The 26,281-nt window shown below is 42.2% G+C and overlaps 1 protein-coding gene across 1 annotated transcript in view; it reads left to right on the top strand.

The window, feature by feature from the left end:
- LOC308094230 (uncharacterized protein) overlaps positions 1–21,736 on the top strand; it is a 33,274-nt gene extending 11,538 nt beyond the window's left edge. The window contains exons 20-52 of the mRNA XM_080440752.1: positions 1,120–1,182; positions 1,325–1,396; positions 1,572–1,640; positions 1,856–1,927; positions 2,515–2,583; positions 2,787–2,855; positions 3,505–3,573; positions 3,691–3,762; positions 4,988–5,053; positions 5,259–5,330; positions 5,428–5,493; positions 6,699–6,770; positions 6,872–6,937; positions 7,210–7,281; positions 7,383–7,448; positions 7,719–7,787; positions 7,905–7,976; positions 8,149–8,214; positions 8,552–8,623; positions 8,789–8,854; positions 9,262–9,333; positions 9,425–9,496; positions 10,244–10,306; positions 10,848–10,910; positions 11,802–11,846; positions 12,193–12,267; positions 12,947–13,003; positions 13,487–13,549; positions 13,774–13,848; positions 13,962–14,001; positions 14,129–14,180; positions 14,935–15,349; positions 17,496–21,736. Coding sequence (XP_080296878.1) covers positions 1,120–1,182; positions 1,325–1,396; positions 1,572–1,640; positions 1,856–1,927; positions 2,515–2,583; positions 2,787–2,855; positions 3,505–3,573; positions 3,691–3,762; positions 4,988–5,053; positions 5,259–5,330; positions 5,428–5,493; positions 6,699–6,770; positions 6,872–6,937; positions 7,210–7,281; positions 7,383–7,448; positions 7,719–7,787; positions 7,905–7,976; positions 8,149–8,214; positions 8,552–8,623; positions 8,789–8,854; positions 9,262–9,333; positions 9,425–9,496; positions 10,244–10,306; positions 10,848–10,910; positions 11,802–11,846; positions 12,193–12,267; positions 12,947–13,003; positions 13,487–13,549; positions 13,774–13,848; positions 13,962–14,001; positions 14,129–14,180; positions 14,935–15,349; positions 17,496–19,178 — 4,155 coding nt within the window. The 3' untranslated portion in view covers positions 19,179–21,736. The remainder of the gene's footprint in view (positions 1–1,119; positions 1,183–1,324; positions 1,397–1,571; positions 1,641–1,855; positions 1,928–2,514; positions 2,584–2,786; positions 2,856–3,504; positions 3,574–3,690; positions 3,763–4,987; positions 5,054–5,258; positions 5,331–5,427; positions 5,494–6,698; positions 6,771–6,871; positions 6,938–7,209; positions 7,282–7,382; positions 7,449–7,718; positions 7,788–7,904; positions 7,977–8,148; positions 8,215–8,551; positions 8,624–8,788; positions 8,855–9,261; positions 9,334–9,424; positions 9,497–10,243; positions 10,307–10,847; positions 10,911–11,801; positions 11,847–12,192; positions 12,268–12,946; positions 13,004–13,486; positions 13,550–13,773; positions 13,849–13,961; positions 14,002–14,128; positions 14,181–14,934; positions 15,350–17,495) is intronic.
- The last annotated feature ends 4,545 nt before the right edge of the window (positions 21,737–26,281 follow it).

Here is a 26,281-nt window from a genome sequence, read left to right as displayed (position 1 = left end):
TTCCAGCTCACAACGTTGTGACGCCTTGTGAGCTTGTAAATCTGATATTTTCACTTAATGTTCTCCCCCGGAATACATGTGTGTTACACGCTTCTGTGTGTTGCACTCGAAGGGTTCGAGTGCAACACACAGAAGCAGTTACAATCAGGGCCGGATACAGAAATTATTAATTGGAGGGGGAATTAAGAAATGCTGGGGGGGCGGCTTCCTCGGCGCCGCACGAAAAAATTGTTTGCGTTTTTTTGCGTTTTTTCCGGCTGTTTGTGTAATACTGCTTCCTATTGTTTAGGAGTAGTAATATCTGGCAACACTGCCCATGGAAAATCAGGGCAGAGGATTATTTGAATTGTGCAATGATACATGATGGAATATGATTAAGGATTATTTTGATTATGGTAAGCTCACATTTCATTTCATATCATGACATAAATGTAACTTTCACAAGCCCCCCCGTCAAAAAAAAGAACAAAAAAGATTATTTTTGGGGGGGCAGTCAGGGCATTTGGGGGGGCATTGCCCCCCCATGCCTAGATCCGGCCCTGGTTACAATGATGTAGGCAGGGCAGAGTAGATGACCTCAACCTGCAGCTTCAGGTGCCGTGTCCACTGAGAGAGAACGCCATTTGAGCCGAGGAGCGCTGTGGATATCATGTCCATAGTGCTCGCATGGCGTGTTTATTAACACATACAACGTTTAACCCGATCAACCATTGTTGTGCTCTAATGTCCTGAACGATGTTATTAGCACAGTTAGCTTTTAGCTCAAACAAAGTAAGCAGGCTTCACATGGTTGTGTGGTTAACGATTCAACGTCAGGTTGTAAATTACAGGCTTGTCAGATCAAAAGTGCAGCGCTCGTCTCCAAAAGTTAAACTATTACCAGCTTGAAGCGCCCCAGGGCGCTGCTGCAAAAACGGCAGGCGTACGGGGCACTGAAGCGCGATGCTTGGGTGCTGGGAAGAGGAGCGCACCAGCGCGTCGTTACCATAGAAATACATGGCAGATTGCCGCTGCCAGCTCAAAAGGTGTTCTCTGTGGACACAGCGCCACGACTTGATTATGCAACATCTCATCATCGGCCAGCCTGTAGTATTGAACTGCTTGATGTTCTCCTTTCAGGACCAGAGGTCTCTACACAGTGACCAGTCAACCAGCAGCGACAATCTGTCCGAGAACTCCAAGGTGAGTTCAAATGTATTGATTTGTGCACTATGAGAGATTGGGATTATGACCGCATCGGGGGTTAATGTTACAGTGTGTTATTGTAATTGATACTGATGGTCTAATGAACTGGTCTAATGAACTGTTGTAATGATACCACTAGGAAAAGGGGGGCTTTTTCGGTGTACACCTGCGGAAATCTCCTAAATTACCTGCAGAGGAGACACCGATAGAGGTAAAGTATTGATAATTGAAATAAGGATAACATGTGTCCCCCATTGTCACCTGAGAAGATGTTAATAATTGTATTGTTTATTTATTTATTTCGATTTATTTTGACTTTAAGCCACTACTGTGATTCTACTACTGTACATGCTGTATGTCTCACCTGATGGGATGTTTTGTTTCAGGACCAGCGCTCAGCACAGAGTGATCTGTCAGCCAGCAATGACAGTCTGTCAGAGAAACCCAACACTAAGGTGAATATAAATATGACCTGCTTACACACCAACATCCTCAAGGGTTAATTTAACTGTGGGAGTGAAATCTTCTTTTAAAATTGAATAGCTTTGGCAACGTAAACATATGTTTTCTAATGCCAATGAAGCCCCTTTGAATTGAATTGAAATTTGTAATTGAGTTGAATTGAATTGAATAGCTGTGACACTGAGTAAAGCGTTTGCGTATGTCCCAGGAGAAAGGAGGCGTGTTTGCTGGAATGTTCCGTAAATCTCCTAAACCCTCTGAGGACCCCCTGCCAGACGAGGTAATGCACCTAGAAACCTCTGTATTATGTTCTACATTTTCTCACAGATCTCCTCCCTTAGATTCAGCAATCATGTTGATGAATCGAACGGCCGTAGATGAGTAGATAGGGAAGGTAGAGAGAGGCCGTTTGGGAATGTCGCTGGTTTGAGCCCCAGCTCGCCCAGTGTCGACGTGACCCTGAGCAAGACCGCCCTTTGTTTGACTTATTGGAACAGACAGTTGAAGAGGGAGACTCTAAATCTGTTTGATAGTCTGAGATGTTGATTTGTGCCATTATTAGGTACACGCTGATGGGGGTGGAATACATTTGAGCAAATAAAACAGAGTGAATTTAATTAGAAAACTTAGGTCAGGATTTAGAAGGCGTTTATAGAATTGGCCTCAGGTCTAAATGGGTTAAAAAAAGGTTTATCAAAGTACCTTTTCTTTCAATTGAGTTAAAGGATTTGACTGTGTAGTGTGTACTGTACCTTGACGGAAAGACATCTGTGTAATGCACAATTGATGTAAAGCGCTTTGGATAAAAGCGCTATATAAATGCACCATTTACCATTTCTAAGACATTTCTTTTCATTTGTATTACAGGACAAGCAGTCACTACACAGTGAACTCTCTGCCAGCAATGACAGCCTTTCAGAGAGCAACAGTACAAAGGTAAGTCTCTTAAATTACACACCTGCACAACAGCTATGAATTCACCTTGGGACTGGACGCCGACAGAGACACGATGAGTCACCCTGACAAATATGGGAAGAGATCCTTCTGGGGGTGTTTGTTTCCCCTGTGACGGTGGAAAGGTTGATGACGTTTCTCCAGCTTTCCTGTTCTGAAACTGTTGTGCTTTGTTCCGTCTCTAGGAGAAAGAGAAGGGAGGGCTGTTCAGCGGACTCCTCAAAAAGACTCCTAAAGCACAAGGAGAGGTGCAGGTGAGTCAGTGAGGAACCTCTGTTGATTTGCGTGGTTCTTTTTGTTTGTTTTTTAAGGCGTGGCTTTGCAGATGTCCAGCCATCTATAAGAGGATCAGTCCGTGTGTCGGGAGCTAATCTCACAAACCGCTGGACTGATCAGCGCCACATTCTTGCACACAGACACCTCCACTAATCTATGGATACCCATTTATACCTTAAACCTGGAGACCTGGAAACCTATACGTTGTTATACCTTTAAAACCGGGAAAGCATCTGTGTCATTTTAGAGGTTGCTATGTATATAGCAAAAGGAATTTTCTTATTTTTTTTTAATAGAAAATATTAAAGAAATAAAGATTTTCTGAAAGCTTAGGTTAGGATTTAGAAGGCGTTTTTAAAATCGGCCTCAGATCTAAATGGGTTAAGTTAAACAAGAAATGATGACGCAGTCATATTAATACCAGGTTGCTCTCTCCAGCGTCCCCGCACGGAACCAAATGGACCCATGTTCCTGGTAATAACTTACAGTTTGGATATCGCTGTGTACAGGGGACCACAGTGAACAATATCCTCTGGAAAGCGCAAAACCGCTTTGTTCTTTACTGCAAGACACCTCATTCTGTGTGTACAATTAACAATAAGTATCCATACTGTTTTACTGCTCTAGGACAATCTTGCTGCCCAGAAAGAACTCTCAGCCTCCAATGACAGCCTGTCTGAGAAAGCCACTGCCAAGGTGATCTGCTTTGTTATAGTCACACTCACTGCCACTATGAGGAAACTACCTGTAACATCACTTTTTATTTGACCAAACAATGCTTTCCTCAAACGTAACAGTTCTTGTGTGTTCCAGGAAAAAGGACGGCCCTTCAGTGGAATGTTCAAGAAACAATCCAAGCAGGCAGAAGGCCCTCCGACCGAGGAGGTAAGGATTATGATCTCAACTTGCTACTCTTTTTCAATTATAGTAGGTTTTGAAAATGTAAAAATGTACCCGTTAGTACATTTTTACACGGTCAGATTTAAACTAAAGCTGTAATCTATAAGGTTTATGTCCTACCGGGGATTCAAACCTGACTCTCCGGCTCATCCAAGAGGCAGCCCCTGTTTGGCTGGGGGAGATATTGAGCTTATGAGCTTCAGGCAAAAGGAGTCCTATCCGACACCAGGGCCTAACTTTCTCAATGGAAGAGTTGGGAGACCTCCAACCGCTGCTAGTTACGTCGTATTAATATACTCTACCAATACCATACGGATTGGTTAAAATAATGTTTCATTCATTCAAATAAGTTCCAGATTGCTGCTTTATCACTCAAGATTACTTATTGTGTAGTCTTGTGACTGAAAGGTAATGTGGCTGACTCTTTGAAACAAGTGGGTTAATGTGGCTCTCCACTCCGTCACTTTGCCACTTGAGTGGCCTGTCATTGGGACAGGAACATTTAACTGCTCCAGTGGAGCTGCTCAGTGGCCAACTATCTAAGGACTCATTATATTAGGCAGTGCACAAGTAGAAATACAGTGGAGCTGTATGAGTTTGGAGCTGCAGGGCGTTACTGGGAAAATGTGTCCTTTTTTAACCTTTCCTAGTTACATAAATATGTATAATATGCTTGGCCGAGGCACTCCAAAACGGAACACAACAGACCTTTTTCACAGTAGCCATTTTGACATGAAATAGTAATGGTAACCACAGCTGTTACCAATGATTTTTGATTCTTGTTTAGTGTCACTGATTACATTACCCCCTGTCTTTACTCTACTATTTCATGTCTATATGGCTGCCATGAAAAGGATGTATAGGATTACTAGTGACCTCTGCTGGTTGGTCAGGTGTCCTGTTCAGTCGGATGGCGATCTGACATAGCCTCCATGTGTGTTCCACTTTCCTGGTGAAACTCTTCAGTATCGGGTGAAAAGAATTGGCTGGTGAGGTGGTTGACATGGTTGTCTACACCCTCCCCAGAACAATGGTGCTGGCACCATTGTTCTGGGGACAACACAATGGTGCTGGCACCATCAGGAACCACAGCACAGTACACATGGTGGAATTGAGGGGAAATAAATCAATAAAACAGAGGAACTGTATTTGTGCAGTTTGTATTTCAGTTATTCAGTTGTTTTTCTCTCACTGTCGTATTGCTCTCTAGGACAAACAGTCGCTGCATAATGAGCTCTCAGCCAGCAATGACAGTCTAGCAGAGACCAGTGCCAAGGTGAGTTGTTTATTCGTGAGTGTGCTTCTCACTACAATCAGTAGTTTATGACCATCCAATTGTGGTGCCATATTTTTCAGCAGTTGACATGTACGTAAACAAACACTGACAGCCTAAAAGAAATATGTCAAGTTAACGTTAACAAAAGGAAGAATGAAATCTTACAGAGGTTAAAAACAGGGGCTTTCGCATTATGTGTCCTCAGGAGAAAGGAGGCATATTCAGTGGAATGTTCAAAAAGTCTCCCAAACCTGCAGACGAAGCTCACATTGAAGAGGTAGAAATCACAGCAATCCTCCTGACTCACGCTATTAGCTGATTTAAAACGAGAAAAGAGAACAATGATCATTAAACTCATGATTGTTTTTATGCAGGACAAGCAGTCGTTGCATAGTGAGCTGTCAGCCAGCAGTGACAGCCTATCAGAGACCAGTGCCAAGGTCAGTTTTGATGTCTCATTTTATGTCTCAGTGTGCTTTCTACCTGGCGTCCCAATTATAAGCGAACATTTTCAAAACGTTTCAAAAACGTCCTACACCTATCGCGTACAGCCATGAAAGTAGCGCAGCATGCAATTAACAGTTCGCCAACGCTGTCTGCCTCCCTTGTCTTTGTCAGATGCATTACTTCTCTCCTCTGTTCTGTCATTCAAATGTCCCTGTAACTAGCTATTCAGCTAGATAAGGAAACAGATGATTGAGTTGAGGTGCTTTGTTTACAATGACCTAGTGAGACAATTCATGATCCAATCAGTGCGAGTGGTTTGATTGTTTTTTTGGTCCTGCTGAGGCTGGAGATGCTATCAAAGAATCTCAAAACAAATATGCACACACACACACACACACACACACACACACACACACACACACACACACACACACACACACACACACACACACACACACACACACACACACACACACACACACACACACACACACTAAATAACACTGAGTTACAGACTCTGGGTGGAGCTTCATTAGTTTAGGTTGTGGTATAAAAGTTTGTTTCACAAAGCAGCTTTGAATTTCTCATAGTCATTCCCTGGTACCAGACTGTAGTTGTATTACACTGAAGATTTTTCAGCAACTGCCTTGGAGAGAATCTATCTTTTTTGTTTTGCCTTTTTCCCACTAACTACACATCACTCTGAACCCATTGGTAAGACTAAATTCCTCTTAAACCAGTACATAGCCTCATGGAACGTGTATCCCAGAGCCTGGAGGGATGATTGCTCCGCGATTATTAACCACAAGTACCCTAGCATCCCTATTCTGGCCATGTCATAATAGGCGAACATTTGCTGAAAATAGGCGAACATTCAGCGAAAATAGCAGATCTCCAAGCTCACAATGTGTCGCTAGCTTTTGAATCCCCTAGGCGAAGAGATATGTTGTAGAGAAAAAAGGAGGGGGACAAACACAGACACTTGGGAGACCCCGGTCAACAAAGTGTATAGGGCTTGTAAGTTAATCCACTAGATGACGTAGTTGTCGTTGACTGATTTGAAATACATTCAGGAATTGAGGCCTGCTGGCCTGGCAGACACACAGGGCCAAATGCATGATTCCCCTGGTGGAGATGAGTTCATTTTATCCTTACAAAGCTCAGTTAACAACAGTCTCTTTCTCATTATGTATTTCAGGAGAAAGGAGGCATATTCAGTGGAATGTTCAAAAAGCCTCCCAAACCTGCAGATGCACCTTCTGCTGAAGAGGTAAAAAAAATCACAGCAATCTTCCTGCGACTCATACTATTAGCTGATTTAAAACGGAACAGAGAATAACGACCATTAAACTCATGATTGTTTTTATGCAGGATAAACAGTCCCTGCATGGTGAGCTCTCAGCCAGCAGTGACAGCCTATCAGAGACCAGTGCCAAGGTCAGTTTATTTGATGTCTCATTGAATATCAATGTGCTTTAATCACTTTCAACTTGCCGTCCCTATTGTGGGCATGTCATTAAATACATTCATTTTACATACATTTAAAAAAATAGCAACAAAAACAAATAGCTGATCTGCAAGCTCACAACGTGTTGCATGGCGAAGTGTGATCTACAAGTGTGAGCTTGTAGATCGGCTATTTGTGCTATTTGTCGTATATAGGTATGCTGTATGTAGGGCTTAAGTGGCTAACGTGTCTTTCTTGTCAGGAGAAAGGTGGCTTGTTCAGTGGAATTCTCAAAAAGACTCCTAAACAATCTGCAGACAGAACTGATACACAGGTGCGTTATGTACTGTGTCTGTGAAAGTGTGTAGATGGTCTCCGTGCTTGTTTTTCAGGCTCTACCAGTCTTTCACCTGACATCCTTGCCTTGTGTTTCAGGACAAAGATGACCTGAAAGAGCTGTCGTCCAGCAACGACAATCTGTCAGAGAGTTCTGGCACTAAGGTGAGTTCTAGAATGCAATGTATTTGTTTTTAATACAATAGCTTAAAAAGTAGTGTTTACCATGAGTTTAAAGAAGCATATTTACTTTTCAGCCACTGCACAGACCACATACTGCCTCTTGTGTGCTTGTTGCACTCTCTGCCCTTGGTTTCTTGTCTCTCTCTCTCTCTGCCTTTGGTTTGTTTGTCTAAACTGTCTGAAGGTTCTGAAATCCATCTCTACAAATAAGTAAATGTCACGTTACAGTATTATATATTTTTTCTCTCTCAGGAAAAAAACTTTTTCAGTGGCATGTTCAAGAAGGCTCAGAAACCAATTGAGGACACTACAGCGGTCGAGGTTGGTTATTTGAAGGAAATATTTTGATTGAAAAACCATAATATATAACTATATATATAGCTCTTATGGGGAGTGGGTCTGATGTTGGCACTTAACCGTTCTCTGATTTGAATTCAGGAAGTCAATATGGACACTGACAAGACATTATCTGCTAGCTGTGAAACTCTCTCAGAATCCACTGGCCCTAAGGTACTGAAAACATTCTCTCTCTTTCTCTCTCTGTCCCTCTCCCTCTCTCCCCCTCTCTCTCCTCCCTTCTGGCCCTCTTCCGCGCTCACTCTGCTATCTCTTGTCGTGTTACCTTATCAATTATGCATGTTTGAGGGTGTTAAGTTCATTGACACACTGATGTGTCTCATAGGAGAAGAAAGGAGGCATAGTTGGCATATTCAAAAGGTCTTCCAGCATCGACAACCTGTTTGACGAGGTCAGTACAGTACCAGTGCACTGCCACTCTGTGTGACTGCAGTCATTATGGAAGTATACTTTGCTGTCAAACACTTCTTATGAAGTTGATGTTTTCACTGCTAAATAATTGAACAAGACGGGGTCTAGTAGTGGCGTGTCTTCCTTGAGGATCTCAGATATCATTTGGCCAGTCTCACTCTCTCTATGATGTCACATCAGTACTATGTCAGTCATCTCCATTTAGTAATACAGATTCTCAACCAAGTTTGATTACTCCATAATGTCCATATATAGGATAGATAAAAAGTATAATAATAATTAAAAAATGTCATTTTTGTTTTTTGTTTCCTGATCAGGAGAAAGGAGGGCTGTTTAGTGGACATCGTAAAAAGGCACCTAAAGCATCTGCAGATGAGACACCTGCAGAGGTGAGTGATTCTGCTTTCACTGGGCAGTTATCTTTATTAATTTCTGTCTATTTTTCATCGTTTCAACCAGGGAAGATTATTTAAGACAATAATCCTATGTATAGATTTGATTAACCAGGCTATCATGGGTGACGACCTTATCTTGACTTTGCTGTTTGGTTCCAGGACAGTGATGCCCAGAAAGAACTCTTCGCTAGCAATGACAGTCTGTCTGAAAACAGCAACACCAAGGTGAGTTCTAGAATGCAATGTATTTGTTTTTAAATACAATAGCTTGAAAAGTAGTGCATATTTAGTTTCAGCCAGTGCATAGACCATAGTGCTTTTTGTGAGTGTAAGGAGTGGTGAGGCTGAACAGATGTTAAGCCTCACCACCTTAATTAAACAATAGTAGTGAGTGACTCAGCTGTTGATAGGACTATAACACTATAGACAACAGTTAACTGAACTGTATTTTCAGTATCTTCTGTAGTAATGTTTTTCTTTAAATATTCATGATTTATGTCTGGTAAGAAAGTTCAATCCCAGATTGGGCCTTGAAATCATTGTACAATCAGGCTATTTTCAAATACTGTGACTGTCCCATTGACTGTGATTTACTGTGTTATTTGGTATAATGCTTAATATTTGTTCTTCAGGAGTCAAGCACAGCCACCGACGAGTGGTTAACTGGCAGCTGTGAAGATCTTTTGGATGCTAACACAACAAAGGTCTGTTGAATCCTAGATTATGTCCATTTTGGGAAACTTCTAATTTAGTTATGGTTAATGGGTTAACAGTCCTCATGTGTTTGTTTTCTAGGAGAAAACAGGAGGCTTGGCAGGAATGTTCAAAAGGTCTCCCAAACCAGCTCCACGCTCTGCTGCTGCAAAGGTATTTAAATGGTCTAAAGTTGTTGTTTTCCCATACGGTTATGTGTATGTATGTTTATATGCTTGTTTAGATGTGTAAGAGTCTTCGTTTTTGAACAAGAGCTTCTTTTTTGTTGTATGGTCAATGACATGGGGGTGAGCTATCAGATCTTTAAGGAATGATTATTTGCAAGGCACACTTGTGAACTTCTGTGTAAAACAAGAGTGAATAAATGTACAGTATGTGTACAAAATACATTTTCAGGAGAGCAATTTCATGCCATCAGGATACAGGATAAACAATTGAAATTGGAAGGGATTACGCAAAAAAAAAAAAAACGGCACACAAAATTTGGAACTGAAATACTAGCTCATTCTTTTGTCAAGTTGGCAAACCCCGCCCATCTGGTAATCCATGTACATTAAAAAAAATCACACCCAGTGTGAAGTGGGCGGTGTGGTCATCACAGTGATGGAAGCTCACTTCCTAAAAAAAAAAGATTTTTGGAAGTACATAATCCTATTTATAGGTTATTAATGTCATCATGTGTCTCGCTAGCCAATCACAGTGCTGAATAGAGTCAGCCAATAGAGTCAGCCAATCACAGTACAGCTAGTGGCCCACTAATGGGCCAATCACAGTGCAGGAAACTAATACTAATGAGGTGTCCCAACCCCACTTATAGGGGCGGCTACACCGCCCAAAAACCCACTAACAATAGTTATTTGGCCACATCCAGGGGCTAATATTATGTTCTTCTGTCACTAGGACCCTCTCAGTGACACAAAGAAACTGTCTGCCAGCTGTGAGAGCCTAACAGAAGACCCCAAGGTGAGTGTCGTCTAATAGCTAATAGCTGATTTATTTAAATAGATTGCAATTTAGGCATTTAGCAGATGCTCTTATCCAGAGTGACTTAGTTACAAGTGAGTGAATAAGCAGAGTAAAGGCCAATACATGCTCATTCCGACGTCTGGAAGAAATGCTGCTTCGGACGGGCTTTCTGAACTAGTTCAGAGAGTCGAGAGTCGATCTGGAGGTGTAGGAGTTCCGAGAAAAGGTTCTGAGACCGGCCCTCATCAGAAGTTCTGAATGACGCCAATTTGTAGTTATATCACCTCTCTTTACGAAAACCTCGGAAGGAGCATGTATTGCACTTGAGCATGAACTGCCTAAAATTAATGCCTGATTTATTTATGGTTTGGTTGCCGTGTCGCGCAACCGAGTAAAAACCAGGACGGTGTGTGAGAGAAGGTGTACGCGGGCAACGGCGTCCAAAGAGCTGTCCCAGCATTGTTCTTTCATTTAGAAGTGAAAGAATAAGTGAAATTGTATTTGTAAATGTTTTGATTCATATTTTTTTTCGTTGAAGGGCACACAAGGTGAATTGTATGCAAGCAATGATAGCCTGGCTGAAGCTCCAACCACCACCAAAGTGAGTTGTGTGCACTGTAGCCTACTGCGCAGTATTTATGCTTCTTTATTTCTTCTGTCTAATTAAGTGTGCCTGCCATGTAATGGCAAAACACTTATTGTATTCCGCCATACTTATTAATACATAATATTTATGCTTCTTCACAAACTTCGTCCGACCACTCCTGCCGCACGGTTTACACTACCCCGGCATTATAGACTTCAAAACGTGCGGCTTGGCCGGGAATAGTGTGCCTGAAAATGTCTTGCCGTTACGCATTACCAGCAACGTAATTTGCAAAAAACGACGTAAAAACGACCTTTTTGGCCGCTCAGGGAGGCCTAAGTGCTACTCCTCCCACACGGTTGACGCGGCCCCGGCAACGTATACATCAAATGTGAGGAATGACCGGGACAAGCTGGCTATTACTTTTCTTTGCTGTTACACGTTACCACGGCGACGTAATACGCAAAACTACGTAACCACGACTTTTAGTCCCCCTTTGAAACCCATGTTAAAGGAGAGATCCGCCCATTTTAATTATTATCTTTGATGTGTCGCTAATCACTCACCAACATTGAAAGGGACGTTGAGTTATTCCAGAGAGTCCACTGTCGCCCAGTCTGGCGACCCCCTCCGTTGGCATAATGGGAGCCCGTGTAAGAGTGAAAATCGTCTATTATAACCGATGCAAAGTAATTTTTTTCTCTACTACTCATCGTGGAGTCTCATGATACTCAAACATGCACTGAATGTCGCGCACAAGCTATCGTTCGTGCAGAACGAGATGACGCTGGTTGCTTGTTTCTTCCACAGACGCCAGGTTCTGTGAGAGAAACAAGCAACCAGCGTCATCTAAGACATGTTGTTTCTAGTAATGTCATTGCATTTTTCCACATTTTCTTTTTAAAGGAGAAAAAAGGGGGTCTTGGTGGAATTTTCAGGAGGACACCCAAGGTAAGCCCCTAGCAGTGTTAAACCACTGTTACGTGTGACATACTGTATGTGCATATCATAAAGCTAAAATACCAGAGGCCAGTGGTGTTAACAGAAGTATATACAAACTCTCCCACTGGGTGCGTGTCTATATCAGCATATTTACATCATTTGTCTGTCTCTATTAGGGTCGCAAATATTGATTATTTTCTTAGCATTCTTTTCTACTGATTCCATTGTCAATTCATCGAATAATCGAGGAGCACATCTATCATCAACAAATCAACGTGAAAAAATTGAAATAGATTTTCATAATTGATTACATCGATTATCATCTGATTAACCACCTAAGCCTTCTCCTTCTCAGGACAGTGAGGACGATCAGCCACCAGCGGGCGGCAGTCAGCTGAGACGAAGAAGGACCATCAAGAAAAAGAGACGAGTGAGTTCACAATATAGACACATAAACCCTAAAACGTCCACAAACTGGCCCCAGTAGATCATGAGGTAGAACGGATGTCGGTTCAATCCCCGACTCCTCCTGGCTCTGGGTCAAAGTGTCCTTGAGCAAGACACCGAACCCCTAACTGCTCCCGATGAGTGGGTTGCTGCACGGCTGCCTCCGCCGTTATGTTATTGTGAAAACAAAGCGAGTGACACGCTGTCTGGAATGAAACAGACTTAATGTTTCATCATCTCACATTCTGTCATTAATAATTATAATAATACATTTTTATTTAGAACGCACTTTACATTTTTGCAAACCTCAAAGTGCTACAGAGTTTAAAAAGTTGGCATAAAACAGCAGCAGCAACCAAACAAGTACATGGGACTAAGGGCTAAAACTAGGTAAAATCAGGGCATAGAAAAAAAGAACTGGAACACTATAACATTTTAAAATTACATTACACTCTCATGCTCCACACACGCTACATCGAGAGACGCTACATCAGAGAGAGACGCTACATCAAGTCACCCGTTTAAAAAAATAAAAAATAAAAGCTAATAACATGATGTCTCATCTCATGTGTGAATAATAATCATGGTGATTGTGTTGACAGGTTCAGAGAGATTTCTCCAGTTATGCTGTTTTGAGGAATGCATTTGTTTTTCCTCTTCAGGTGGTGTCATTCCGAGTCAAGACAACTCTGCCCAGAATTATCCCCAGAATGAACCAGGTATTACTACTTCTTTACTGTACCTCAAAGTGAACCAGGTATTATTACCGTATTACTGTACTTTGCTTCAAACTGACACAACAAAACCAAAGAGGCTTGCACACTGACAGATAAAAAGACAAAATTAGGCTCTTTAGAATGCACGTTTTGGTCCTAAGACCATCAACAGCACTGTTTAACTACTGTATTACTGTACCTCAAAATGAACTAGGTACTACTACTCTATTACTGTATTTCAAACTGAACCAAGTATATCTGCTATTTTGCGCTATTTCTGAAAATGTTGAAATTGTATTGAAAACTTGTAAAGATTTTTTTCCTATAATAACAGGATGCCAGGTTGAAAGTGGTTGTTCAACTGTCACCATTTCTCATTTCATTTGTATTTCTCACTGCATGGTTAATAATATTATAGTGGATAATATTATGCAATTTCTCCACTACATGACTATAGTTTTGATATGTTTCCCTATTCCTCCATAGAGTTCTGACACGATGCCTATCCTCGAAGAATCTGTGGAGTTGCAAGAGCTGCCTCCAGTACAGGTCAGCAAGAAGATACTGTACTTTCTACAAATAATTTACAGAATTCTTATGCTTTTGTTTATTAGGAAGGTGGAAAAATTTAGTGAAGGGTTGACATACATGCTGGGATGCCAGACCAGTACTGTATGTGGTTCCATACATGGATCTTAATGACACTGCAAAACAATTCTGACTTGTGTGTCTGCCTGTCTGTCTGTCTGTCTGTCTGTCTGTCTGTCTTTCAGGAGAGCACAGTGGAACTCCAGAATGTGGAGATGGCGGCGTACCCGACCGAGGGCAGCACCCTGCAATCTCAGGAGGTAGTTAGTGTAGTGTGTGTGTGTGTGTGTGCATAAATGTATCTCTATGTGGTTATCTGATACATCTTCATAACCAAACCTCCTTTGATTAATAACAACTATTTTGTATTCAGGAAAACGATGAGCTGATGGAATGGTGGAATGGAGTCGTAGGTGGGTGTGACAGTTCATAATTCATGTAGATTGTAGAGCATTTAGGTGTGTGTGTGTGTGTGTGTGTGTGTGTGTGTGTGTGTGAGCTGTGTGAGCTGATTGTAATGTGTGTGTTGTGTGTTGTCAGGTTGGACTGAATGGAACGAAGCGGGAAACTTCCAGGAGGAGGATGAGGAGACGTGAGTAGCAGAACTACTCTCCTTATTTCTCAGTTTGCTCTACCACAGTGATTCTCAACCTCTTTCATTTCAAGGACCCCCCCCGTTTGATATACATTAGGCCAGTGGGTCTCAATCTGTGGGTCGAGACCCCCCTTGGGAGATGACAGTAAAGTGACAATTTAAGAAGAATTTAAAGAAAAAGACCATTATTGCATCAAAAGTAATACTAAACTATGCTATAAAAACTGGCCAAACATTGGCCAAATTGTCAAATAATAAAAAAATAAAAAAAAGGCATCTACAAAAAAAAAAGTGTCTACAAGCTCACAACGCCTCGCAATGCGTGAGCTTGTAGATCTGCTATTTTCACAATATTTATCTGTGGAACAAAATTTAATACCCCAACTCCTACAATTCCAAGTGCTTGTCAGGGTGGGGTGTCCCCAGTTCAAATATGATTATTTTGGGGGGTCACGGCCTGAAAAGGTTGAGAACCACTGCATTAGGCCACAGACAATTATGATGGTGTCTGTTATAGTTATCCTAGTCTAATACAGGTATATATAATAATCTTAAGGGCCCTATGCGTACCTAACATTAGTTTAGTTTTCTATAAAAAAAAAGAATCATGCACCTAACATTACCCATTTACGGCCACCACTGAGTACAAAAAAAAGCACCCCTGAATTGTTTCTTTATTTCTTGCAACTCTTTTTTCAAATAAAATGTTTTAATAAAACGTTCTGATGTGTGACTGTGTTCTCTGGTCCAGGGCTGTGGAACAAGCCGCTGACCGTGTCTTCATGGCGGCGCGTCTCTTCGTGCGTCTCTTCAACCAGCGCGGCGCGGGCCTGCAGCAGCGCATCCTGGAGCTGCTGGCGCAGGCGGACGCCGCCGACATGTTCCACAAGAAGACGGTGCAGGCCGCCGTGGGCGGAGGCGTGGCCAGCGTGTGCGGCAGCATTGCCACCATCACGGGCCTCATCCTGGCGCCGTTCACCTTCGGCGCCTCCATCATCGTCACGGCGGTGGGGATCAGCGTGGCCACGGCGGGCAGCATCACGTCGGCCACGGCCAACATCACGGACACGGTGCACTCCAACATGGACCGCAAGAAGGTGGAGAAGAATATCCAGGGCTACCAGGAGGAGATGAACGACATCCGGGAGTGTCTGGATTTCGTACAGGTGAGGGGGGGGGACTTGTTCTGTTGGTCAAGTACAGGTCTATATTTTGTCCTTTTATCCGCTACATCCTTTCTTGCATGATATCCAAAGGCATTATTGACATTTGTTCAATGTTACGGTCAAGGTCTGACTGTTTTTGATTGATTGAATATTGTATTAGACAGAAATGCAAACAGCACCAGTACACTTGGTCTAAAAAACTAAAAAAGTCCTAGTGGACTTGTTTCTATTGAGGTCCTAAACATATCTTGTGTTGGCATATATACATATACATGTTGGCATGTATATCTCTACTGTCGGCAAAACAAGTAGAGAACAGATGGACAGACTTTCATGAAACTTGGTGGAAATACACAAAATACATTTCATAAAAAATTCTGAAATGATTAGTTATTTAATATATTGATTGCCAAATATTAAATCAATTGCCTGTCAGAATTTCTAAGAATAAATTGACCATACAAGCAGAGTGTTTTTGATGGTGTTTGGCTTTGGAGCACGCAGCCTAAATGTTTACCACTGTGTGTGAGAGCGCATGCCAGAGTTACCGTTATCATCAAAAACTAGACAATAACTATGGCATGAGACTGAATGCACAGCTGCCTCTACATCTGTACTTCAAAGCCTGCAAAACCGCTCTGCCAGCCTAATAATAATAATAATGATTAGGAGAAATTCTAAGCAAATCAAAGTGCTATAACTGTATCAAACATCCACCACCACCAAATTACATTGAAAAAAAGTGGCAATTATCTTTGAACTGCATGCTGTATATACATAGCATCACAAATAATATTAGGCTTGTCTGACCATTTATGTGTTATGCAGTAATTTACAAAAAATTTAATGCATAAGGAAACCAAACCTTGTGGCTGTGTTTGTCATATCCATGGACATGGTGAATAAACAAAGCTGCACTGCACAGATGCCACAACTTGAACTTTATTTAGTAGATTATTTAGTAATCAATTCACATCAAGTCAAAAACTGAAACTGACTCCACTATGCTGGCTTCAGTGGCTTGTGGGGGTCAGGTTTGTCAAAAATAAATAAAAAATTGGCATGGACATATATTCCAGAAACACATAGGGCCTAGCCCTAAATGTGTAGCCTACTAGTGGACAAACATATGTATTTCCGTACTCATTAAATCAGTGTCCTACCTATTCTGAAGAAAAAAAAAATACCTGGACACTGGAATTTCAATTACTGGGTATTATGAGAAACTGACTCCCGGTTATCTCTGGGGAATTGTCCACGAGGATTCATTTAGTTGATGCAACTTGGAGGTCTGATGTGAACTCTGTCTGTCTCAACTCAAGGCCCGCCCTACTCTGCCTCTCATTTGTGGTTCAATTTGAGGGTAAACCAATCAGAGGCGGAGTAAAAGTGACATCACACATTGTGTGTGTGTGTGTGTGTGTGTGTGTGTGTGTGTGTGTGTGTGTGTGTGTGTGTGTGTGTGTGTGTGTGTGTGTGTGTGTGTGTGTGTGTGTGTGTGTGTGTGTGTGTGTGTGTGTGTGTGTGTGTGTGTGTGTGTGTGTGTGTGTGTGACTGTGTGTGTGTTTCTCCTACAGTTTAAACCTGTGTAAATGTTTAAAACGTGTCAATTTGTGGGGAAAAAAATAAAAGTATTTTATGTATTTCAAATACAGAAAATACTACATTTGAAAGTATTTCATTTTTTCCATCCCAGCCAAATACAAATTACAAAATACAAAAAAGTATTTCAAATACGTATTTCAAATACATGTATTGCAAATACTGCCCATAAAATAAAGTATTTTATGTATTTCAAATACAGAAAATACTATTTGAAAAGTATTTGAAAGTATTTAGATACAAATTACATTTCATTTTTTCCATCCCAGCCAAATACAAATTACAAAATACAAAAAAAGTATTTCAAATACGTATTTCAAATACTGCCCATCTGTAAAGCACTTTATGTTGGTGCCTGCATAATGTTTGCGCCACCTTTTATTGCTGTGCTCTGCCAAAAGAGATTCTTTGCTTTCTAACTATGCCCATATTATTTTTGCACTTTTCTTTCTAATATTGACAAAAAGAAGAAAAAGTCTGTTGTATTGATTATGACTTCACCTCATTAAGAGTTTCCTCTCCTCTCTGTCTGTGCCCTGTGCAGGAAGGCATGGACACCCTTCAGGGTTGGGACTTTGAGAAGTACTCGGAGAGCGCCGCCAAGAAGGCCCTGAACCACAACATCAAGCACGTGATGAAGGAGGCCGGCCGCGCCGGCAAGGGCCTGATGATCAACACGGACAAGCTCATCAGCACCGTGCAGATCCTGGGCGCCGCCGGCGGCGCCGCCAAGGCCGCCCAGGCCATCAGCGTCACCACCGGCGTCATGTCGGCCCTCTTCCTCGCCCTGGACGTGTTCTTCCTGGCCAAAGACTCCCACGAGCTCCGCAAGGGCGCCAAGACCAAGTTCGCCACCAAGATCCGCGAGGTCACCAAGGAACTCCAGGACGGCCTGCTGGAGCTCAACAGGGTGAAGACCCAGCTGCAGAAGACCATGGACGGCATCGAGCTGGAGGAGTACGAGGAGATCGAGGAGATCGAGGTGGAGGTGGAGGACGAGCTGGAGTCTGACCCGGTGAAGCTGGCCCAGCTGGATCAGGAGCTGGACCTCATGGAGGAGAAGCTGGACAAGAAGGTCCAGGAGGCCAAGAAGGAGAAAGGAGGGGTGGAGTGGACAAAGGGCAAGATTTTAGGTTTTGGGCCACAGAGCAAGGAAACCGAGGAGGATGAGGAGAAAAAGTGCGAGAAAGGAGATAAGGAGGAGAGCAAGAAGGAAAAGGGAGAGGTGGAGAAAAAGGGAGAGAAAGATGCAACAAAGGAAGGGAAAAGGGACAGCAGAGAAACCAAGCTGGCTGAGGAGGAGGAGGAGAAAAAGAAGGGGGCGAGTGAAAAAGAAAAAAAAACAGCCAAAGAGGAGGTGAGGAAAGAACCGTCCGAGAAGGACAGGAAGAAAATGAAAGAAGCTGAAAATCGAACCGCAGCGGACAGAGACAAAAGTGAGAGCAAGAGAGAGAGACCGACGGAGGCTCCCCTTAAAAATGAGCGAACAGATGAGAGGAGGAAAGAGGCGAGTGAGAGAGAGAAGGTAAGAGATAAAGGAGAGTCAAAGAGAGAGGTCAGAGCTCAAAATCTGGATCCTCCTGCGAGTGCAAAGAGCGAGAGAGAGAGCCACAGGGCAAAGAGTGAAAGAGACAGAGAGAGGCGAGGGCCTGAAAGGGAGATGAGGAGAGAGGAGGAGGAGAGGGGGAGCAGCAAGGAGCAGAGGCCCCATGGGAGGAGCGATGGAGAACCAAGGGAAATCCACCAGGAGAAGAGGAGCAGCAGAGAGGCAGAGAGAGGCGGCAGAAAGGAGAGCGACATGATAGAGAAATGGAGGAGGATAGAGACGGGGGAGGCGGACAGGGAGAAGGGTAAAAGCAGAGAAGAGAGGAGCAGCGGCGAGTCCCAGAAGGAGGCGGAGAGACACGGCAGCAGAAGGGAGGAAGGAGCGAAGGACGTGAGGAGAGGAGGCACGGCGGCAAGCCGCGAGACGGGGGAGAGACGAGAGCACTCTGAGAGGGAGGAGGGGGGGAGCAGGGGGGAGAAACGAGGGAGTAACATCGAGAACATCAGGAAGCAGTTTGAGAGCGGCGGCGAGAGGGAGCGAGGGACGGGCAGAGAGGAGAGAGAGAGTCAGCGCAAGGAGAGGGACAGGAAGGCGGGCGATCGAGACGGGGAGCACCAACCCAGCCGTCGCGGTTCTCGCCCACGTTCTAAAGCCAGTCTGGATGACGGGCTGAATATCTGAATGACTTAGAGAACAGTCCACAGAGGACGCTTTTTGAGTTGGCAGCACCAGTCTTCCATGTATTTCTATGGTAAAGGCACACTGTTGCGCTCCTCTTCCCAACGCCGACCATCGCGCTTCAACGCTACCGACCGCTGCCGTTTTTTGGTGCAGCGACCCGGGCGCTTCAAGCTGGAAACAGTTCAACTTTTGGAAAGGAGCGCTGGTCATTTGATCCTCCTGATTGTATGTGACAACCCGAGAATTTACAAGTTGAATCATTACTGCAACCATGAGAAGTCCATGTTTACCCTCCGCTCAAAAGGAGTTCTCTGTGGACCCGGTCCCTTACCGTTTAATCGGCTTAGAACATTGAAAGGATGATTGTTACACTGTTTTTTTCTCTCCTTCATCTTTTTCCCCATTTTTCATTTTTTTTCTCCCAAATTATTCGTTATGCAATTCTTCCTCCGATACACTGTTATGGAGTTGCCAGTCGCTTCTTATTACTGGACAGTGAGGAGCTTCACCTGGAGGCCGTAACGTATGCAGAGGAACCCAGTTCCGATCTCTGTTGAACAGGTGCGCGGTCCGACCAACCTGTCGCTAGTTCAAAGAAGAAAACTAAAAAATGTTTTACCGAATGGGTTCCCAGATTGCTAGCGCAGTGACAGAGTTTGCCTTCCACACCCGGCCTCTCACCCACAAACACATTCATTGGAGTGCCTGGCCAAGCCGGAAGCACAATGGAGGATTCAAACACCAGTCTCCATGGTGGTGGGCAGGAACTTTACCGCTGCGTTGCATGGATGTCCCATACATCGTTTTTATGGACATTTACACAGTTGTTGCTTTTTACTCTATCACAGTGGTACCCAATGTGGGGTTCAGGGACCCTCAGGGTTCCTTGAGGGGGTTCCAAATGGAAAACGTTTGAGAACCACAGACTGCTCTATCAGAAAGTAAAATGTCCCATGTCAGCAAAAAAGAAAACTGTAGCTCATTGCTATTTCGCACAATGGTCACAGGGTATGCATCAAACTTGCAGCATAATGTGGTAAATGTGGCAAGTACAATAGTAATTGCTGTTAGTTTAGCTATTAGGTGAAGTACCTAATAAAACACCTTTATTTAAAACACTTAAATAAAGTGCCTTTCTAAAAGTAGAAGGGTGCACTCGTTAGGGTGCAAATCTCCGCCAGGATCCATGCCATAATACCTCTCTCCATATTTCTCTGAATGTGAGCCGACATTAATAATTTCGGGGTTTTGGGGTACAGTATCTATGTTGCCATGTTTATAAATGTATGTTGTTAATATAATGATCATAAATTAAAAAATGACATAGTTAGATATTCAAGAATTGTGGTCCTTGGCCTGCTGTCAACGTGCACAATAATTATGATGCTGCTGATCGGCCTAGTAGTACGTAAGATTAGTTGTAAACTGACACACACACACACACACACACACACACACACACACACACACACACACACACACACACACACACACACACACACACACACACACGGTCTCTCAAGCCAGCCTCTCTTCCACAATCTTTGCATGCTCCCGGTAAAGGTTGCGAAGCTGACATCTGCTCTTCAGACAGTAAGGTATTCGCCCAATGTCGACAGTGTCAGTTCACAGAAATGTATTTAAAGATATCGTCGCTGTCAGGTGGACACCTTATATGGTGGAATCCGTTCTTTTTCACAAAATGGAACGAAACTGGTAAATAATAATGAAAATAGCAGATTGTGAGTTTGAAAATTGGCAAATTTCACTACTTTGGCTTGACACTATTGTATTTTGAAATAGGGCATTACATGAAAAAAAACATACGTTTGAAACATGGATACAAGGTTTCTGGCCGATATCTTACCTGTATATTTTAAAACATATTTCTTAATGTCCATTTCTGCTAAGCAGCAGGCTAGCTAGGCTTCGACTAATTTGTTGTCCACTACAGTAGTAGTTATTTACTGTACACGACTGCACAGGCCAAAACGGAAGTGGGGAAATGACGTGCCATTTTCAGAGCTTTCGAAGTACAGACGGGTATAGGCGGAGGCATTTGGGAGCTAACTTGTCTGTCTTTGAGAGACTAGACGGGTGAAAACATGATCTCCTGATGGAGGTACAGTAACACATTCCTGTTACAAAAAAGAGACACTAACAATGCACTTTAACTGAGTATTTCCACTGCAATAATGTTGTGCCTTCAGGTTTACTGCCTCGACCATGACCAACCTGTCATGTTGTGGTAAAAATGTCAACAATGGGACCTTTTTTTGTTTTGTTTTTTATTTACACTTAATTTAGTACACCAATGTGTGCCAATGAATACAAAGTATCAACTGTCTGTCTAGTATAGGAAGTGTGTGTATCAAGGTTATTGACATTATTGTCGGTTCTGCTGTTTATGGTTGTATTTTTTCTTTTCTTTTTTTGTAATTTTGTATTAGTTTCTAAATGTATTATGTTACATGAGATTAAGTTGTTTTATACTGCTCAACATTATTTTCTATGGTGTGGGATGGGTCTCTATTGTATGAATAAATAATATAACTCTTTATGTGTGTTTAGTTTGTTTTCAGAAATTATCGCCAGAGAGGTCTGCTTTGTGATTCTTTGTGGCTCAAGAAAATATTTCAATCCTCGGACTGGGGCCTATGACCCACCTTTCTCCCACCCATTTTGCCAGCCTAGGCTGGCTCAGGGTGGAAGACGGGGTTAAACAACTAAAAATGGGTCTGGTCTACAACATTGTAAACACAAATTTGCCTGATATTCCCCCTATTCCCGCATATCTGAGTTAATACCTCCAAAAAGATAGCGACACCCACAGTCACAATACTAGAGGAAGCGTTGACAACAATTTGCTTGCCAAAGTTTGTACTTTTACTTTTAAGTGTCTTGTTCAGGGATACTTTGACACATGAGGCCTGGGATCGAACCTGAGATTTTTGGCTCGCCAGGCAGGCTCTCTAACCATTCAGCTATGGCCACATCATCAGCAGAGATTCTAAGGCAGTTCTACTCTGTAACAGATTTACTGCTTAAAGGGCAAGACCACTTTGGTATAGTAGGTTTGGGTTGTGTAGTTACCTTGCCATCATGATGTAACTCCAAAGGTGGACAAGAAATCAAAAATAATTTCTCCATTGACTAGAAATTAATAATTTAAAATATGCTCATCATTGACTTACATTGTACAGTGAAAAGGGTATTTTAAAACCGTAACTAATAATATGTGTGTGTGTGTCGCGCGTGTAAACTCACATATAGGCCTACAGTGTAGTGCCTTAAACGAGTTAAAGGTAGGCTAAGTGAAATATTATTTTGATAAAATAAGTGTCAAACTGCTCTATATTCCCATAGTAATCATAGAGTCTCCATGTCTCTCCAGTTTTTTAGTTAACAGAAATTTTATTTTCAGGTCAGGATACCAATTTTATCCAATAAGGACAGAGAACTCACACATGATACAGATTAAACAAGTGAAATTGGAAGTGATGACACAAGTATTTGAGAAATGGGTCACTAGTGTAAAATGTAAGCTCATGAATGGGTACTATCTCCTGATTGGCTGAAATTTGCAACCCACCTTGTATTTTATGTTTATTAAAGAGCTGGAGAGATGAGGATGCAGTGGTGGAAAGTAGCACATTAAGTACAATTTTGAGGTATTTGTTTTTTACTGGAGTATTTCTAATCTTCAGTATTTTTTACTTCTACTCCACTACATCTCAAAGGCAAATATTATACTTTTACTCCACTATAATTATTTGAAAGGTTTAGTTACTAGTTACTTTGTAGATTTTGATTATTATTACGAAACATAGCCTACATTAACCACTTCAGCCCTGCACATTTCAGCCATTTGAAAATAGCCGATCTACAAGCTCACAATGTGTGGCCATGCGACGCATTGTATATGTTACATGTTTGAAAACTTGTGAAACGGGACCCTCAGCATAATGAATACCTTCTTCTTTTTGTTACTTTAAGTTTAAGTACATGATTCCAATACTTTTGAACTTTTAGTTGGACTTTTACTTGTAACAGAGTATTTCTATATTGCAGTATTGATACTTTTACTTAAGTAAAAAATGTGTGTAGGCCTACTTTTTCCACCACTATTAAAGTGATAGAGAGATAGGGACCCCTACTGAACAAACACTATATATTTGCGAACGCGGAAGGAGGCGCGGCGCGGCGCCTCCGACCAAGTGGAGCTTACTATGTAACCCTTCTCAGGTTGTGTGTCTGTGTGTCTGTCTGTCTGTCTGTGTTCATGCTCTCATTGGCTCGCGCCCCCATGTGACTCACATGCGTGCACTGCCTGTAAGCAGCCAACAGAGTGCGCCAGAGTGCAGGAATTTAGACAATGCTCTCACACACACACACACACACACACACACACACACACACACACACACACACACACACACACTGTCAATGTTCTCTCCCCATCACGGTGAAATAACACGGATTACAAGTCCGTAAATACACAATATTTTCGAGCTGCGTTCGCTTCCAGCGTTCGCGCGTCTTACTTGTAGTATAACAACAATGAGTATCACAACTATCAGAATAATAGTGCTTTAACCTTAAAAAAACAAAAAAACGTTTTGCTTTAACTAACAAATATTACTGACCCTACCTTTAATGTTAAAGCTGCAGAGCAAAGACTATCTGCGTCTGTCACTCACAGAACTGATGCATTAGCCCTCTGTCATCATAATCTCACAACACCTGGCTTGAACTCCTGCTGGTTTCCATTCCACTTTTAACCAGTGCCATCCGGTCTGGGGGGAAACTGTATCCGGTCATATCTGGACCGCTTCCGTATCCGCTTTAATTATCCCAAAGTTTGCTCGGTGGAAAAAGTACTCGAATGTTTTACTTAAGTAAAAGTATCAATACTGCAATGTAGAAAATACTGTGTTTACAAGTGAAAGTCCGGAATTCAAAATGTATATGAGTAAAAGTACAAAAGTATTGGTATCAAAATGTAAAAGTAGAACTACTAATTTTGCAGAATGTCAAGTTTTCAAATGTATAAAATGTATACAAATATTTTGAAAATAGCCGAGCTACTGAGCTTGTAGATCTGCTATTTTAATAGCCAAAGTTTAAATAGGGCTAAAGTGGTTACTGTATGTATGTTTTGTAACAATAATCCAAATAAATCTACAAAGTAACTAAAGTTTTCAAATAATAATAGTGGAGTAAATAATATTTGCCTCTTGAGATATGGAGTAGAAGTAAAAGCACAATTGGAAATACTCCAGTACAGAAAAAAATACCTCAAAATTAGGTACAGTGCTTGAGAGTAAATGTACTTATATACTTTACACCATTGCCCCTGACAACCAAGCAGCCAATCCCAGCACAGAACCACCCCTGACCCCTCCGGTCTATGGGATGAAGATGATCTTTTTGTGATCCCATGGTTGTGGTGTCGCTGCTCGTTGTGTGATTGGCTACTGTACATCTGCGCGAGCGTGAGGACAGGTTTGGCGCTGCTTTATGAACTGTCTGTCGCGAGCTGCTGATTAGCACGTTAGCAGCACCTGATAGCATTAGCACGGTAAAATAACTAGCTCTATGCTTAGCACAAGTAGGCTAGAGTTAGCCTGGTTATAGCTCTATGGTATTGAGTCATACACAGTTTATAGAGCTTTTGCTGTTATAGTTATAGTTTAGAGACAGTTTAGAGAGATAATTAGAGGTATGTTTACACTTGGAGTTGAATAGTTGAGTGAAAATAATGTCTTTAAACGCAACAGGAGTCTGTTTAGAACTTTAACTTAATAACAGGCCATATATTCTTTTTAATTCAATGGCAGAGTAGGTAATAATACTAGCTAGCTACCTTTTGCTGTTTTAGCCGTTTTGGTTATGGAGTTTGTTTATTTATTAACCAGTTGTGTTTTGGTCATTATATGGGATTATTCAATTATTCATTTTCAAAAATAGGGGGGAAAAAAACAGATCTACAAGCTGCTCACAATACATTGCATCATTAAGCTATTTGTTGTACTAGGAATGATATAGGGCTTGAGGTGTTGCCTGTGATACGTTTAAGGTTTACTTCTCATAATTATGATTTTCTCCCTAAATAACTGTGCAGGTTTGTAGTGATGGCTCCTCAGACTGCCAGGAGGAGATCCAAGCCAGCCAGGAGGAGAGTGAGACAGCCTGCCTCTGCAAGCAGAGCCCCCACTACCAGGTAGGACTGAACATAATATAGTGCAAATATGATATAATCACCACTACCTTAACTGAACTCTCAAAAGTGGAGTCCGGGGACCCCCAGGGGTCCTTGGGGGCGGGTTCCAGGGGGTGCCCAGCAAAAATGTGTTAATATAGCTGTCTGTCACACTAATTTTAAACACTTTATCCATATTTAATACATTGGCTATTCAAAAATAGCAGAAATACAAGCTCACAGCGCGTCACTTCGTGCAGCGCTGCAAGCTTGTACATCTGCTATTTTTTAACAGTTTTAAAAAAAAATCTTGGAAAGTGTTGGAAAATGTTGACACAAATCTTCTCTTCTGGGGGTCCCTGCTGGCACGAAACCTTTTCAGATGGGGGTCCGCGGCCAAATACAATATCAATTTAGGGGTCCTTGACATGAAAAGGTTTGAGAACCACTGATACTTATTCATTTTAATACTTATTAAAATGAAAAAGTATTCATTGTAAATGAATACTGAATATTAAAAATGAATATTAAAAAAAAAAAAACGAAAAAAAGGACACTGTTGCATACTGTATCTTCCCATATGGTTCAGCTCTGCTACCAGAAGCCAACACAACACCAGTGGAACCATGAATACCAGGAGCCGACACACCACCACCACTGGAAGTGTCTGGACCCAAAACAACGACAGCAGTGAAAGCACAACCAGCCAACAACAACACAACACCAGCGATGTCTTCTTTGAGGGGCTTCCCCCGGGAGTGTTCGACATGATCTTACATAGACTGTCTGGTAAAGCAGCGGGTCCCATTTTCACAAGTTATTCAATTGTATACGAATCTTTTGGAAAATAGCAGATCTACAAGCTCACAATGCGGCGCATCGCGACGCATTGTGAGCTTGT

This window comes from Gymnoscopelus braueri (assembly GCF_963280865.1).
Source record: "Gymnoscopelus braueri genome assembly, chromosome: 10".
In the NCBI taxonomy this organism is placed as follows: Eukaryota; Metazoa; Chordata; class Actinopteri; order Myctophiformes; family Myctophidae; genus Gymnoscopelus; species Gymnoscopelus braueri.
The sequence above is the reverse complement of the archived record's forward strand: the minus strand, read 5'-3'. Positions and strand labels throughout refer to the sequence as shown.